Source organism: Gavia stellata, chromosome 6, assembly GCF_030936135.1.
Source record: "Gavia stellata isolate bGavSte3 chromosome 6, bGavSte3.hap2, whole genome shotgun sequence".
Classification (NCBI taxonomy): Eukaryota; Metazoa; Chordata; class Aves; order Gaviiformes; family Gaviidae; genus Gavia; species Gavia stellata.
The window spans coordinates 26262358-26277220 of NC_082599.1; the positions used below are offsets into that span (position 1 = coordinate 26262358).

Sequence of the window (14863 nt, forward strand, 5' to 3'; positions counted from 1 at the left end):
GTTAGATTTTTGCACGGGCCATATGGGACTATTAAAGGGTGAATGAGTCTTACTGATCACTCCTTGACTTTCCAGTTGACGGATCAAGTTGTGGATGGGAACCAGGGAGTCTCGATTGGTGCGATATTGTCGCCGATGCACTGTCATGGTAGCAATTGGCACCTGCTGTTCTTTAACTTGCAGCAACCCCACCACAGAAGGATCCTCTGAGAGACCAGGCAAGCTAGACAGCTGTTTAATTTCCTCCGTATTCAAAGCAGCTATACCAAAAGCCCATCGATACCCTTTTGGGTCTCTGAAGTACCCTCTCCTGAGATAGTCTATGCCAAGGATGCATGGAGCCTCTGGACCAGTCACAATAGGGTGCTTTTGCCACTCATTCCCAGTTAGGCTTACTTCAGCCTCCAACACAGACAGTTCTTGGGATCCCCCTGTCACTCCAGAAATACAGATGGATTCCGCCCCCTTGTAATCTGATGGAATTAGAGTACACTGTGCACCGGTGTCCACCAGAGCTTTATACTCCTGTGGGGCTGATGTGCCAGGCCATCGAATCCACACAGTCCAGTAAACTCTGTTGTCCCTTTCCTCCACCTGGCCGAAGGCAGGGCCCCTCTACTCCTGGTCTGAGTCTTCATTACTTGTTTTTTGTACGTGCATAACAGAAGTCCCTTCATCAGGATCAAAAGTACCGTCAGCCCTTCGAGAGTTTGCAAGTTCTTCCTTGAAGGGATACCTGTCCTTCACACTTGATAGGAGTCGCTGCCAAAGACTGAGGACTCCTGCCTTTTTTCCAATACCTTTGTCAATGGCCTTGTCCTTAGCAAGCGATCCCAGCTGCCGGGCTTCTTTACCCTCCAATTCCTGACTACTGGCTCCAATATCCCAGCATCGAAGTAACCAGCTGAGAATTAGCTCACCTGGTTGACGGCTGAAATCTTTTCGCATGTCTCGTAGCTCACTTAGGGATAGGGAGCGGGTGGTTTCCGTTTCATTGATTATCTCAGTATCTTCGTCCTGTTCCTGTGGCTGCTCTGCTGCAGAAGAGGCTGCCTCTTCTGATTCTTTTTCCCTCTTAGGAGAAGCTTCTTCATCCCTTACTAAACGAGCTGATTTCCGCTTCCACTGTTTCTTTTTAGTTATAGGGGCGACGGATACAGTGCCTGATTTATTTCCCCTCTCTTCTCCCTGAGGGTGCTGCATAGTATCAAGCAGTGTTTGGTAGATGCTGGCGAGGGCCCAGCACAGCGCGGTAAGTTGTGCCTCTCTGGAGTAGCCATGGCATTTTTTTTTCAAACATTCTACCACTTCATCAGGATCCTGTAATTGTTCAGGGGTGAAAGTCCAGATCATTGGAGGTGAGAAGTTTTCTAGATATCTGCCCATATTCTCCCACATGCCGTGCCACCCATGACCATACTCTCGTGGAACCTGGGTCATATTCCTAAATTGCTTGTTGACCTTAGAGAAAACTGAAGCAATATGTCTAAGGAATATCAATAGAAGTATTTTAACTGCCCAAGGATGTTCAAGATACTGAGAGGTCATTGTCATGAGGGAGACAACATTACAGAAGAAGGAAGCAAGGGTGCTGTTCTGTATTTCCTCCAAAAAAAAACTCTCAGAAGAAGGAGTATAATTGTTAAGTATCTCCACGAGATGGTACCCAAAATACAGTAATGGCTTCAGCCCAGAGACCAAACACCAGATTACCCAGCTCAAGGTCAGCGTTTTGAAAACAAATCTTCCAGGCAAAATGTCACTAATTACTGCAGAGCAGAGCATACTGAAAAAGCGCAGGCCAATCTTTAACAGATATAGCAAAAAGAAGATCATGGTGCAAATTAAACAGACTAATGTTGACCTATAACTTTTAAAGGATAGAAGTTCTGTTGAATCTGTTATTATCTCAAACCCTTCGAGCCCCACGTTGGGCGCCAAAAAGGACTGTCGTGGTTTAAGCCCAGCTGGCAACTAAGCACCACACAGCCGCTCACTCACTCCCCCCAGGTGGGGTGGGGGAGAGAACCAGAAGAGTAAAAGTGAGAAAACTCGTGGGCTGAGATAAAAAGAGTTTAATAGGTAGAGCAAAAGAACACTGCGCGGAGAAGCAAAGCGAAAGAAGGAATTAATTCACCACTTCCCGTCGGCAGGCAGGTGTTCAGCTATCTGCAGGGAAGCAGGGCTCTATCACGCGTAGCGGTTGCTCGGGAAGACAAACGCCATTACTCCGAATGTCCCCACCTTCCTTCTTCCTCCCCCGGCTTTATATACTGAGCATGATGTCATATGGTATGGAATATCCCTTTGGTCAGTTGGGGTCAGCTGTCCCGGCTGTGTTCCCTCCCAACTTCCCGTGCACCCCCAGCCCACTCGCTGGTGGGGTGGGGTGAGGAGCAGAAAAGGCCTTGGTGCTGTGTGAGCCCTGCTCAGCAGTAACTAAAACATTCCTGCTTTATCAACATTGTTTCCAGCCCAAATCCAAAACACAGCCCCATACAATCCAAAACACAGCCCCATACTAGCTGCTATGAAGAAAGTTAACCCCATCCCAGCCAAAACCAGCACACAACATAACGTGTGTTGCTAACAATATGAAAGGATTTAGGGTATTTCTTAATCAGAAGTATTTTTTTCATCTACAGTGTGACATTTGTATGTGTAATATTTCTGTGTTTGAAGACCCAGTGGATATGCCTTGTGGGCATGACTTCTGCAGAGCATGCTGGGAGGCGTGAGTATATGTACTTTTCTATCTTTTGAGAAAATTTTATACTTGCCATTTTGAAGAGAAAAGGACAGAAACCATAAACAGCTAATGTTAAAGTACTGTTTGGGTTTCAAAGAGTTGCTGGTTTGACCCTATCGAATATTTAAGTTGTCAGTCAAAGTGGCCATCAACTGTTCTAGGCTTACATAATGTTTGTTTTGTTCCTGATTCGGCAAAACTCTTAAGCAAATGTTTCAAGCCTGTGTGTAAATACATGAGCCTACTCTTGATTCGCTCTGTGTGTGTGCGTGGTGCTGGTGGCATTGGAGTTTACACTTTCTAAATAAAGCACATGCTTAATTCAATCTCTTAGTTTAGCACACTAAACTTAGGCATCGTAAATCCATTTCCAGTCAGAAAAGCAATTAAAATGCTGGGGGTTAATAACTGAGGAGTAGATTTAGCTTAAAAGTTCTATTAGTGTAATGCTCTCATTACTACATCATTTTTTTTAAAGTCAAAATAGTCATGCTAGTTAAAAACTCAGACATGGATAATTATGCTAGTATAAATATTAATCATACTTCCCAGGAATAATTATATCTGTATGCATTGCCTTTATATTCATCTTTGTACCCATTCAGGAGATTGTACTACTTGAACTGTACCACTGTAACATCTTGTTACAGTGTCATATCAGCACAGCTAGTCCTACTGCAGATCAGCCCAATTTGTATGAACTCACTCCTCCTATGTTAAGGAAGAGCACTTTCTCCTCCATATGAGCATTTAGAAGGCAATTCTTTTCAGTGGCAAGAAAATTAGTAGTCATGCTTCAGTTGTCTTGCAAATTGTTGTGCAGCTATGTAGAAGTTACCAAGAGATCACAGGCTTGACATGGTGCTTCTAATTTGGGTGCTGGACTATGTGTACTGCAATTTGTGCATGCACTCAGAGCTACAGTTCAATGTCAAGCAAGTGTTGGCAGTGGCACATCTAGGGTGGGATTCATCTTTCCGAGCCGGTCATTTCTAAGTTGTTCGGAGCATAGTCAGGACTGAGTTATCCCATTCGAATATATGAATCTAAGATGGGATGAATTGGCAAGTATCTCTACCTTAACTGTTAAAGGATCCCAGGTGACTAACTTAGAATAGCTGCCTGTCCTTTAGATGATTAAATTTAGATGAGATGAGTATCATCCTTGATGTTAGATTAATAAATAAGTAACAGCTTTTAAACTAAGCAACCTTGCGCACTGTGAGTTAAAGTCCAGCTTTCAGCAGATTTCTGAGCTCATTCTGTCTTGCATTCTAGTGCTTAGGGACTGTAAAGGTCTCCATTTAGAAATTTGTTTCCAAAAGCAGACCTATTTTGACTAGCACAGTTGTAAAAATTAATTGCATATCAAATTAATTATTTCCTGGATTAATTACACTTACATGTTCCATTTCTGATTTAAGTTAGAAGTAATGCTCAGTTTAATTAAACATTGTATAGCTCTCTCTAATAAATGGCAGGGATGGAAGCCACATACACATAGCTGATGGTGCTCACTTTTGAACTATAGCAGTGTTGTTTTATTTTTTTTTAGTTATGTTGTTCATCAAATCTGTAGCCCTTTTGAGCAGAAAGGGATACTTCCTATTCTTTATTTAAAAATTGATTAATGTGAATATCTGTGAACCTAGTATAAATTATTCAGCAGCCTTTTAATTTTTACTTTTTATTCACAAATACTGACTGACAAAATTCTGGCAGATTTTTGAATCTGAAAATTCAGGAGGGTGAAGCTCACAACATTTTTTGCCCAGCATATGATTGTTTCCAGCTTGTGCCTGTAGACATCATAGAAAGTGTGGTTTCCAAGGAGATGGACAAAAGATACCTTCAATTTGACATTAAGGTAAATTATCAAACTGTTCCTGTACTCTTGAACTGTATTTCATTTTATAAAAAATGACATAAAACTTCTGTGTGAAATGCTGCAATATATCTGTAACTTTCCAAGTATAAATTAATACATTAATATGTACACTGAATTATTGGCTGTCTTAAATGCCATAATAGCAATGTTTGATATACCACTGAGAAAAAAGAAAGAAAACTATATCTATTCCTTAAGCACAAATGCAATACTTCCATAATGTGTAACCTAATGCAGTATTAATAAAATTATTTGATCAAACTAATGTTTGTAACAGGTGATACGAAGCTTTTAATCAGCCAGACTTGTTTGTGTTGGCAACCTAAAATTTTTAGGAGTTTTTGCGTTATTTTTATTACCAAGAGACTGTTTACATTCAGAAATAGTACCTGTTTCCATTTAAAAAAAATTATTAATATGAGTGAATTACTTACATTTTTTTCCATCCAGTGCTTGATATTATTGCTATATATAGGAAGAGAAGTAGGAAAACCTTGATTTGGTTTTCCTGTTTCATTTTTTTATGCGTTTATTTCCATCATTGCAACTTGTTTTAAAAAGCAATCTTTTAATTCACCTTTTTTCTTTTACAGTAGTGTAGTAATGAACAAGTCGTTGAGATAATGTGCTACTTTATCAGTGGTGACAGGGCAAAAGAAAATAGAGAATTATTTTTTCATTTGCAATACAATACTTTGTGACAAGTCTCTTTAATACACAGTAACAGAGTCTTACACAGGAAGATGCAAATTAAATGACCAGATCTGATTAATCTTTTACATCTTCATATTTCAAGTGGCTGGTGATCAGCATAGGTTTGAAGCAAAGTAGTTAAAGTTCCTTTTCCTCCTTATTTATTAGATGTAATTTTACAGAAGAAGACCTGCTACATTAGCCAAAAAAGGTTGGAGACAAATTCCTGAGTTAGTCTAGTTCTGTTTTCAAGTTTATTGTGGGTGGGATATATTGTGGAATTTTTTTTTTAATCAATAGGTTTTCATTCTTTTTAAATACAAGTGTCAGTTCTGTTAATGAGTGTATTGTCAGTACATATATAGTAGAAATTTACACTAAGCCATATCACAAAGGAATTGACTTGCAATCATTGAACATTTTGTTTGGGATGTAAGTCATTTGCATCTTAGCATAAGCCTGGAGTACTGTTGTTATTTAAAAAAAAAAGAAAAGGTGAAGATTAAATTCTTCACTTTTTATAACTATTTTTAAAAGCCTATCAAAGTAGCTACAAGATTGTCCTTACGCTTTCTGGCTTTGTTCCTTCAAAGGAAGATTATGAATACAAATTGTTTTATATCAATGATGAAATTTGATCTTTCATGGTAAAATATTTTCCTTTTTTCCTTTTTTTCTTCCAGGCCTTTGTTGAAAATAATCCTGCTATTAAATGGTGTCCTATACCGGGCTGTGAAAGAGCAGTAAGGCTAACAAGACAAGGATCAAATTCAACAGGATCAGATACACTTAGCTTCCCTATGCTAAAAGCCCCCGCTGTAGATTGTGGAAAAGGACATCTTTTCTGCTGGTTAGTACTAGAAACTTATCTTACTTAAACTCACGGTCCCTGCTATTCCAGGGATTAAATAAAAAGTCCCACTTAGCACCAAGCATGCAACAAAAAATTGTATGGAATGGTATATGACAGTACTATCCTGTATCAATGCACTGAATAACCTCATGTGCACAAATATTTTAGTATTTTAGGGCACAGCAAAGGTTTATAGTACTGTCTTACACATTATTAGTTCCGTTAGATGCAAAACAGCAGTGCGGAGTCTTGTGGTGTTTTGTTCCGAGGGGACAGAGGAGAAGTGGGATATTGGTGGAGGGATTTTTGTGTCTGCTCTGGATAGTTGTAGTATAATTGAAACATAACATAGTCACAGAATCACACATGGCACATTCTGAATTGTAGCACAGAAAATCAGCAATTTTTAGCTCTTTCTGAATTTTGGTAGGATCACATCAAAGAAGCGGGAGTTTTAACAGGACTGTGAAGGACCCTTTGCTTCATACATAGCTATTCTGTTTGCAGGATCGCTCCAATTGTTTCACTTTAGGATCAGCACTTTATGTTATCTTCTATTGAGTCTTAAGATGAATACAAGCTCGAGAAGGAGTAAAAAGCCATAAAATATTTTAAAAACATCCCTCAGATTGCCTGTCTTCAGCACTTCCAAGCAAAGGACAACAGTATCAACAAAAGCAAAAAAAGTGGTGGGATATTTTTCTGAAGTGCAGACAAAGCCCTATCCTAGTTCAGACTGACAATTTATGACTATTGTAGTGAGACATCCTTTTCACTGTTGGAAAATCAAAAATGGTCAACCAAAGTATAGACATTCAGACAAGCTGAATAATCCTTCTTTTCATTTTTCAATTGAAACAATGGTGCGAGAAGAAGAGATCCTGAATAATCTGCTTGATTCCAAATATTGTAAGACTCTTAATGAAAGATGCTTCTGATTTTAGTTCTTTCCCCATATGAATGGAAAGGAAGAAGGAACAAGAGGAAAGTACACATAATGAAACAACCACAAAAGCCAGAAAACAGAACTTCTTGAGAAGAGGTTGTTCACAATGGATGGAGAATTCTGAAAGAAACAAATCCTGTGGAAACAAACCAGAAAATGTTTTTTACATTTACCTTAGTACTATTCCACAAGAAGGTACCATCCTCTCATCCTTGCTTCTGATTACAGACAGAGAATCGATTTTTCTGTTAACCTGAAGGACAGAGCTTGAGACCACTTTAGTGTAATATTGACATGGTCCTTCAGACATTGGCAGCTTCTGCTTCCTTTACATGGGCTGAATGTACTAGCTCCCCAGAATGTCCTCTGAGTGCCTAATTTTTATGAGAAGTGTCTTTTTTATGTTTCCTGATAATAATAATGTTATTTTTATGTTATTGCTTTGAGATACTGCACAAGCAAGTATGGTTAAGGTCTTGAAAAAGACTTCATTCTAGCAGCAAAAAGTCCAAGAAGGCCTTTCCAAGGCCTTTTTTTCATCCCCACAAAAGCAAATGAAGAGTTTCAGCAATTGCAAGAAAGTTCTGCTAGCAACCAAAGCATACTGCAGTACTATAAATCAGAACCATTCGCTGAGTACAGCCATATTAGTCTTACAGTACAAAACCCCCATGCATGATTGAGTTCCTCTGGAGATAAAGAAAGTGTATTCTCAGTTCAGAGGGTTTTTATCATTACTGTATGCTTAAAGGGAGCTTGCTTTATATCTTTAAAGTTCAATCAGCACATCCCACAGTTCCATGCTTATGTCAGTTCTGCAAGTTTTACCCAGGTAATCTACAGCTTAGACATTGTTATAGCAATTGATACTGCATTTAGTAAGAGATTCTTTGGAATTTATGTGTTAGAAAACCCCAGCCAATCCCTAGATTTTTGGATCTATAGCCTTCCTGCTCATAAAAGCAAGAAAATAGTCTGAGTCTATTGAGCAATTTCCTTTTCTAGTTTTTTTAATGTGGAAGTAGGAATGTTCCTCTTAAATACAGAGTTCCTTAGAATTTACTCATTTTTCATTACCCACCACTAACAGCGCCTTCAACAAAATGTCATCTGTTGTGACAAACACAAAATTCTATTCCCTTTCAGAAAAAGCATTCTGAGATATTTATATGTAGTACAAATGAAAACTGTGCACAAATGCTACATCTGTGTATTATCAGATACATTCAACATATTAGAACCCCTTCATGCTGTTTCAGAAGCACAAGGAATTGTAGTGAGCACACTTCTGGAAAACAGCCATAGTGGGCAATGCACACTTAGTTTTGCACCATAAGTCCTCGCTCCTTTCAATCTAGATAGAGATAAGGGGCAGAGTTTCATTCTGTTGGAGAGACATCTCTTCAGGTGCACTCGGAAAGCTAATTACAAGTTGCAACAGTATTTTGCTGTTTTGATTCAAAATCCATTATATCATACAAATACTATCATGAGGGGAAAGAAAATCCAGAACTGCATTCTTCTTGGATGATGCTTTTAGCCCTTCCATGAATTTTAACTTGTTGAAACTTGCTACAATTTTATTAAGTATGTACTGCACCTTCAAATAAATGATCCTGCTGAGTATTGAGGAAGGCAGTCTGGGGAGGCTAACGCTGTTAGTTGTCACAGCCGTTTGGCGTTAGTTCCCTCCATTCAGTGCTGTCAGGGAGTCTGTCCAAAATACAACTTTGTTTCATAGAAAGTTTTATGAATGATAGGCTCAACACTCTTACTCTAGTAAAATGGCATCCCATTATAAAAATCCTTGGTTTGGGTTGGGCTGAGGAAAGAACTTCTTCCGTGAGAAGTTGTTCTTTAACCCTCTGTTGTGAGTATCATATAGATGTAGATCTAGATTCAGATACATGATACATGTATGATTGCACTTCATTAGAAATCCACAAATTTACACATTTGAAAACATCAAAGACACAATCTTGCCCTCCGCCCCAGTCATAGATCAACTAATCAGCTTTTAACTTAAAACTGAGTTTGTTGAAGTTAATTTTTGCCCAGTCCTTTCTGGGAACAAATACTGTGTGAGAGGTCTTGGCTGTCTTGAAGTCAATGATTTAAGTGTACTACTGTCCAACAGAAGTGAAAGGTGTGAGTTTTCAACCAGGGCTGAGATTGCCTTATTACAGACTAGTTATTCATTCCAGTACAATCTTTCCCAGCTACAGATCTTAAGTATCTCCAAACCAGAGTCCTTGTGTAGTGAATTTAAGCTTGTTTGATAGGAGACTAGCTAGTGGGGAAAAAAGTTTAAAACTGTTGCCGTAACCTTTCCTTTGTTCCTGCATTCCTGCTTAAGATGTGGACAAGAGCAATCAGAAGAGATTGACGTGGCTTCTGAATCTGCACTGCAGAAAGCAGTTCACCATTGGATCTGCAGAAAACTTGTGTATGCTGTGATGCAGCTGATGCCCATCTAAAGTATACTCCCTTTGAATTGTTTTCTTTGATGTGGCAGATGTCTGAGGCTATTTGCTGCCTTTCTAGTAAAAAAAGGGGTCATCACAAATCCGGGGTCCATATTGACACATCTACACCCAAGCACCATCTGGAAGCCATATATCTGCCACTCTGTAGTAGTGATTGCCATCTTTAAAGCTAGTAGGAACTTCAAGAGAAGCTCAAGGGACTCATTTCTCCACTGTGTCCATGTAACTAAGTTAAAGCCCCCATTTAAGTGACTCTGGTGGAAGGAGTAAATACCATAAATACTTAATGCTGATGTTGAAGGGCTTGGATCTTGTTCTAGATTGAAAGCTTGAATCTAATTAAAGATTAATTATTACAACTGAGTAGGTGCAAGTAATTCTACATAAAATGTGTTTGAGCTATAGCAAACTACCTAGTTTTGGATAATCTCTTTATTCTGGTTTACCTTTATCACAGAAACTATACTAGCACTTTGTAGGGCACTAAAATAGTACCCAGGCATAACTCAAACTGCAAACCAGCTGATCTATTTCAGATTGTAATTTTAAAAAGCTCTGTTCCTTTCCTGTCTCATTTAAATTCTTTTATAATCTTAATGATGGTCATCTATGCTTGTGAGCAAGTAGTCTAAGAGTGTTTTAAAATAACGTTAATTGGATGGCTTTTATCTTCCTTAATTAAAGTTTGACCATGTCTTGATAAATTTCTGTGGTTTTTAGCTTGAACCAGTTTTAACTTTAATTCTAAATCTCTAAATGGTAAGTAATTGTGTATACACCTTCATTTTCAGGGAATGTCTTGGTGAAGCACATGAACCTTGTGACTGCCAAACCTGGAAGGACTGGCTACAGAAAATATCTGAAATGAAACCAGAAGAACGTAAGACTCATGCCTGGGGGGGATTAATTTTTTTTGTTGCTGTTATCTTCCAGTTTTAGAGGGATTTTTTAGTTGCATTAAGTAAAAGCTCTATATTGGTTGAAAAATAGGATAAAGGGGGAAAAAAATTAAATCCTTGAATGAGGGGCTGCTTCATGCTTTAACTGCATATTAGGCAACACTATGGTAGACTGTTCTTCGTAAACCATTCCTCCCCATAAATCCGTGTGTGGTTCACTCAGGGCATACAAAACTCTTTTCCCCTCCTCTGACAGCTTTGTTTTGTTAATTAATTGATTTATTCCTGAATATAACTATTTCTCATGGGCAATTTTAATTCTTTTAGCCCAGTCTGCCCTTCTGTTCGAGTTGTGTTCCATGCGGTTGTTTCTGTGCTTTAGAACTAATTCAAGCCAACAGGTGTTAATAATAGTAAGGTTGAGGGTGAATTGCAAGGGAATTGTGGGGAATGGCTTAATGATAAATAACTTTTACTGAAAAAACTAATAAAGGTTGGGTTTACGCCGGACAGACATTTTCTTGGTCAATATTAACAAAAAAATTAAAGATGAACAGTAATTTGAATAAATACTAACTTAACTTGATTGCCACAGTTCAGAGCCTTTCCATAGTGTGTTATAAATATTCTGGAAGGCACAGAAAATTTTATAAAGAGGCAAAATACACCATACTTTGTCAAATTATGCCAATTTTTCTCATATATGTATTTGTTCATTTATATATTATAAATGTAATATATCATATATATATAAATTTTATAGAAATATATGTGTGGAAATATATATAAATAATGTTTGTAATAATATAATATATAATAAGTATAAGTTAGAAAATGTATGTATTTTTAATATATGATAAATATATATAGTGAAGAATTACGGTATTCTGTCAAGAAATGGGTAAACATATACCTTTCCTAATCTGATTTTCACAAAAGATAACACAAGTACAATTTCAACTTCTCTGTTTTTGCATGCTCCATATCCTCTCCTCACCCTCAACAAGTTGTGGGAGTGAGTGAGGCATATGAAGATGCTGCCAACTGCCTCTGGTTACTAACGAACTCCAAACCATGCGCCAACTGCAAATCTCCAATTCAGAAGAATGAGGGCTGCAACCACATGCAATGTGCAAAGGTAAGAAAGACCCTTCATATAATTTGTTGTGAAACCATAATTCAGGTTGTGGATATTGTGTATACGTTTTAGGAGCACAGATGTCCAAAACCTCTGAAATGTCATGTCTGAGACCTAATGGAACCTGTTGCAAGAATTAGATAATTTGCAAATGGCGGGTTACATGGAATTTAGAAATTGTTTAACATTTAGTGAAATGTGTTTGGCTGGCAGGTGAACACTGTAATGATCGAAATTTCATAAACACCTAAGAATTACTGGCAATACAGTATGAAACTTAAGGAAACAGAAATAATTGATAGTTTAATCATGATTAATAATGTAGAAGACAAAGAACATTTTTAGTTGGCAGAACATGAAACAATTTAAGGAATGGTAAGCTCTAATGAAGGTTTTGCTTTACTACGTTTTTCTTTTGCATTATTTCTCTAACATAGCAACAAAACAGAGAAGTTTAAATGGAAAACTGCAAACAGGAATTCATCAGTAGGAATGAAAAGACAGCAAAGAGTAATTCCAGAAGAAACTTATTGGTGACAGCAGCCAAAAAATTAGTCATGAGTTTGCATGATGCTACAAAAATAGAAAAAATATTTTTTGCCATGAGTTCAGTATCATTTGAGAATGCTTTTTCTCTCAAATTAGTTAAATGCGGCATATTTAGAATACTGTTTCTTTATGTCAGAAATATCTTGTATAACTACAGCTAATACCTCTTAGAGAAGCATCATTGAAAATAAGAAAGTAGCACACACTTGACATAGTTGGCCTCCAATAAAAAGCTAAGAGATTTAGAAAGTAATTCTCTGTATTTTTCTGGCAATGTGTCCGTCTCTCTCCATTGCTATGCAGATCCCATTTTCTTTATATTATCATCACATATTCTCTCTCTTTCTGTGATATGAATTGAAGGTTGGGGCTTTTTTTGGTGTCGTTTCTTTGGTTTTTCTGTTGCAGCAGAGAACAGATTCTCCTCCACTTCGGTTTATGCCAAGTTTGTGGTTTGTTTTTTTTTCTTAAATGATTTTTAGAAGAGCTCATAAATTCCATAGTACTAAAAACTGTAAAAGGTACATTTGTTGTACCTTGTGCCACTGAGCTCATCTCAATCGAATAAAAGTATGGCTTCAGGCTGGAGAAGACTTTGGCCATTAAACACAGAATCACAGAATCACTAAGGTTGCAAAAGACCTGTAAGATCCAACTGTCAACTAACACCACCATGCCCATTTAACCATGTCCCACAGTGCCACATCTACATGTTCCTTGAACACCTCCAGGGATGGTGACTCCACCACTTCCCTGGGCAGCTTATTCCAGTGTCTCACCACTCTCTCAGTAAAGAAATTTTTCCTAATAGCCAGCCTGAACCTCCCCTGGCGTAACTTGAGGCCATTTCCTCTTGTCCTGTCACTCGTCACTTGGGAGAAGAGACGAACACCCACCTCTCTGCAACCCCCTTTCAGGGAATTGTAGAGAGCGATGAGGTCTCCCCTCAGCCTCCTCTTCTCCAGACTGAACAACATAAGACTCGTGCTCCAGACCCCTCACCAGCTTCATTGCCCTTTTCTGGACACGCTGCAGCACCTCAGTGTCCTTCTTGTAGTGAGGGGCCCAAAACTGAACACAGGATTCGAGGTGCGGCCTCACCAATGCCGAGTACAGGGGCACGATCACCTCCCTACTCCTGCTGGCCACACTATTTCTGATACAAGCCAGGATGCCATTGGCCTTCTTGGCCACCTGGGCACACTGCTGGCTCATATTCAGCCGGCTGTCAACCAACACGCCCAGGTCCTTTTCTGCGGGGCAGCTTTCCAGCCACTCGTCCCCAGGCCTGTAGTATTGCATGGGGTTGTTGTGACCAAAGTGCAGGACCTGGCACTTGGCCTTGTTGAACCTCATACAATTGGCCTGGCCCCATCGATCCAGCCTGTCCAGATCCCTCTGCAGAGCCTTCCGACCCTCGAGCAGATCAACACTCCACCCAACTTGGTGTCATCTGCAAACTGGCTGAGGGAGCACTCAATCCCCTCATCCAGATCATCGATAAATATATTAAATGAGACTGGTCCCAAAACTGAGCCCTGGGGAACTCCGCTTGTGACCGGCTGCCAACTGGATTTGACTCCTTTCACCACGACTCTCTGGGCTCGGCCGTCCAGACAGTTTTTTACCCAGCGAAGAGTGCACCTGCCTAAGCCACAATTCGCCAGCTTCTCCAGGAGAATCCTGTGGGAAGCCACTGCTGAATGTAGATAATTTAATTCAGTACCATTCTGAGGCACTGGCTGATAGCCACAGTTCTCTTTTCTTCTTTGATGCTGTACCTTATAAACAGCTTAAATTGTCCTTAAAACAGTCAGATTCCTTTTGTGGTGGAGAAATCTCTGCAAACAGAAGCTGCCTCCCCTCAGCCTAGTGAAGAAGGAAAGGAAGGGTATCCTCAAGCTCATTGCAGGGCTCAGACACAAGGTATAGTGGTCACCTCGCTTGTCTCTTCCTCCACTGAAGTAAGGATCTGTGACAGTCCTTCTGCCTTTGCTGCAGTAAGGTCTGCTCAAGCCTACTACATGATGAACTACGACTGCCTCTTAGCAGCTGGCATGTACCTTGGTGTAGAGGAGGATACTCTTTATGAGTAAAGTCACATTTCAGTACTTAAGCAGGCATCTTACTGTTTTATGATCCCAGTTTCTAAGGAGACAAGGCTTAGGCAATTCTCTCTCACTCCCCTACCTGTAGTAGTTTTTTAACCTTCTGGGTAATTTGATCCAGATACGAAGGAACAGGAAGGGGTTCACAGATATTCAATTACTGCAAGTTTCATGAAACTTGGTAGCTGTATGATGCAGAGACTTAATTTGTGCTGACGCCAACATAGAGGCTGAAATACCTACTCAGCAGTTACCTGCTCAGCAATTACCTTTTCTGCTTGGCTCAGATGGTGGCCTAGCAGCAGATGTGATTTCTTAAGCATAGGTGGTGCTGCTGCATGGCTAGGTGGTCATAAAGGCACATGAAACAGAGCTCAGGGTTTTGGGAGGTCTGTAGAAACAGATGATGTGCTTTTGAATGTTTAATGAGACTGAAGTACTGGAGGAGGTTCTGGGAACACTGAGTGAACCTTGGGTTTTTGAGGGGACTTTTGGAGATGTGAGAGATTAGAAGATATATATTATGGAGTAGTCATGGGGGGAGATAATTTGGG

The 14863-nt window shown here is 39.3% G+C and overlaps 1 protein-coding gene across 1 annotated transcript in view; it reads left to right on the plus strand.

Annotated features, from left to right (window-relative positions):
- Nucleotides 1–14863, plus strand: part of ANKIB1 (ankyrin repeat and IBR domain containing 1) — a 105492-nt gene that overhangs the window by 77290 nt on the left and 13339 nt on the right. Inside the window, exons 7-11 of the mRNA XM_059818688.1 lie at nucleotides 2646–2734; nucleotides 4472–4616; nucleotides 6014–6180; nucleotides 10407–10495; nucleotides 11522–11652. Of these exons, the coding sequence (XP_059674671.1) occupies nucleotides 2646–2734; nucleotides 4472–4616; nucleotides 6014–6180; nucleotides 10407–10495; nucleotides 11522–11652 (621 nt within the window). The remainder of the gene's footprint in view (nucleotides 1–2645; nucleotides 2735–4471; nucleotides 4617–6013; nucleotides 6181–10406; nucleotides 10496–11521; nucleotides 11653–14863) is intronic.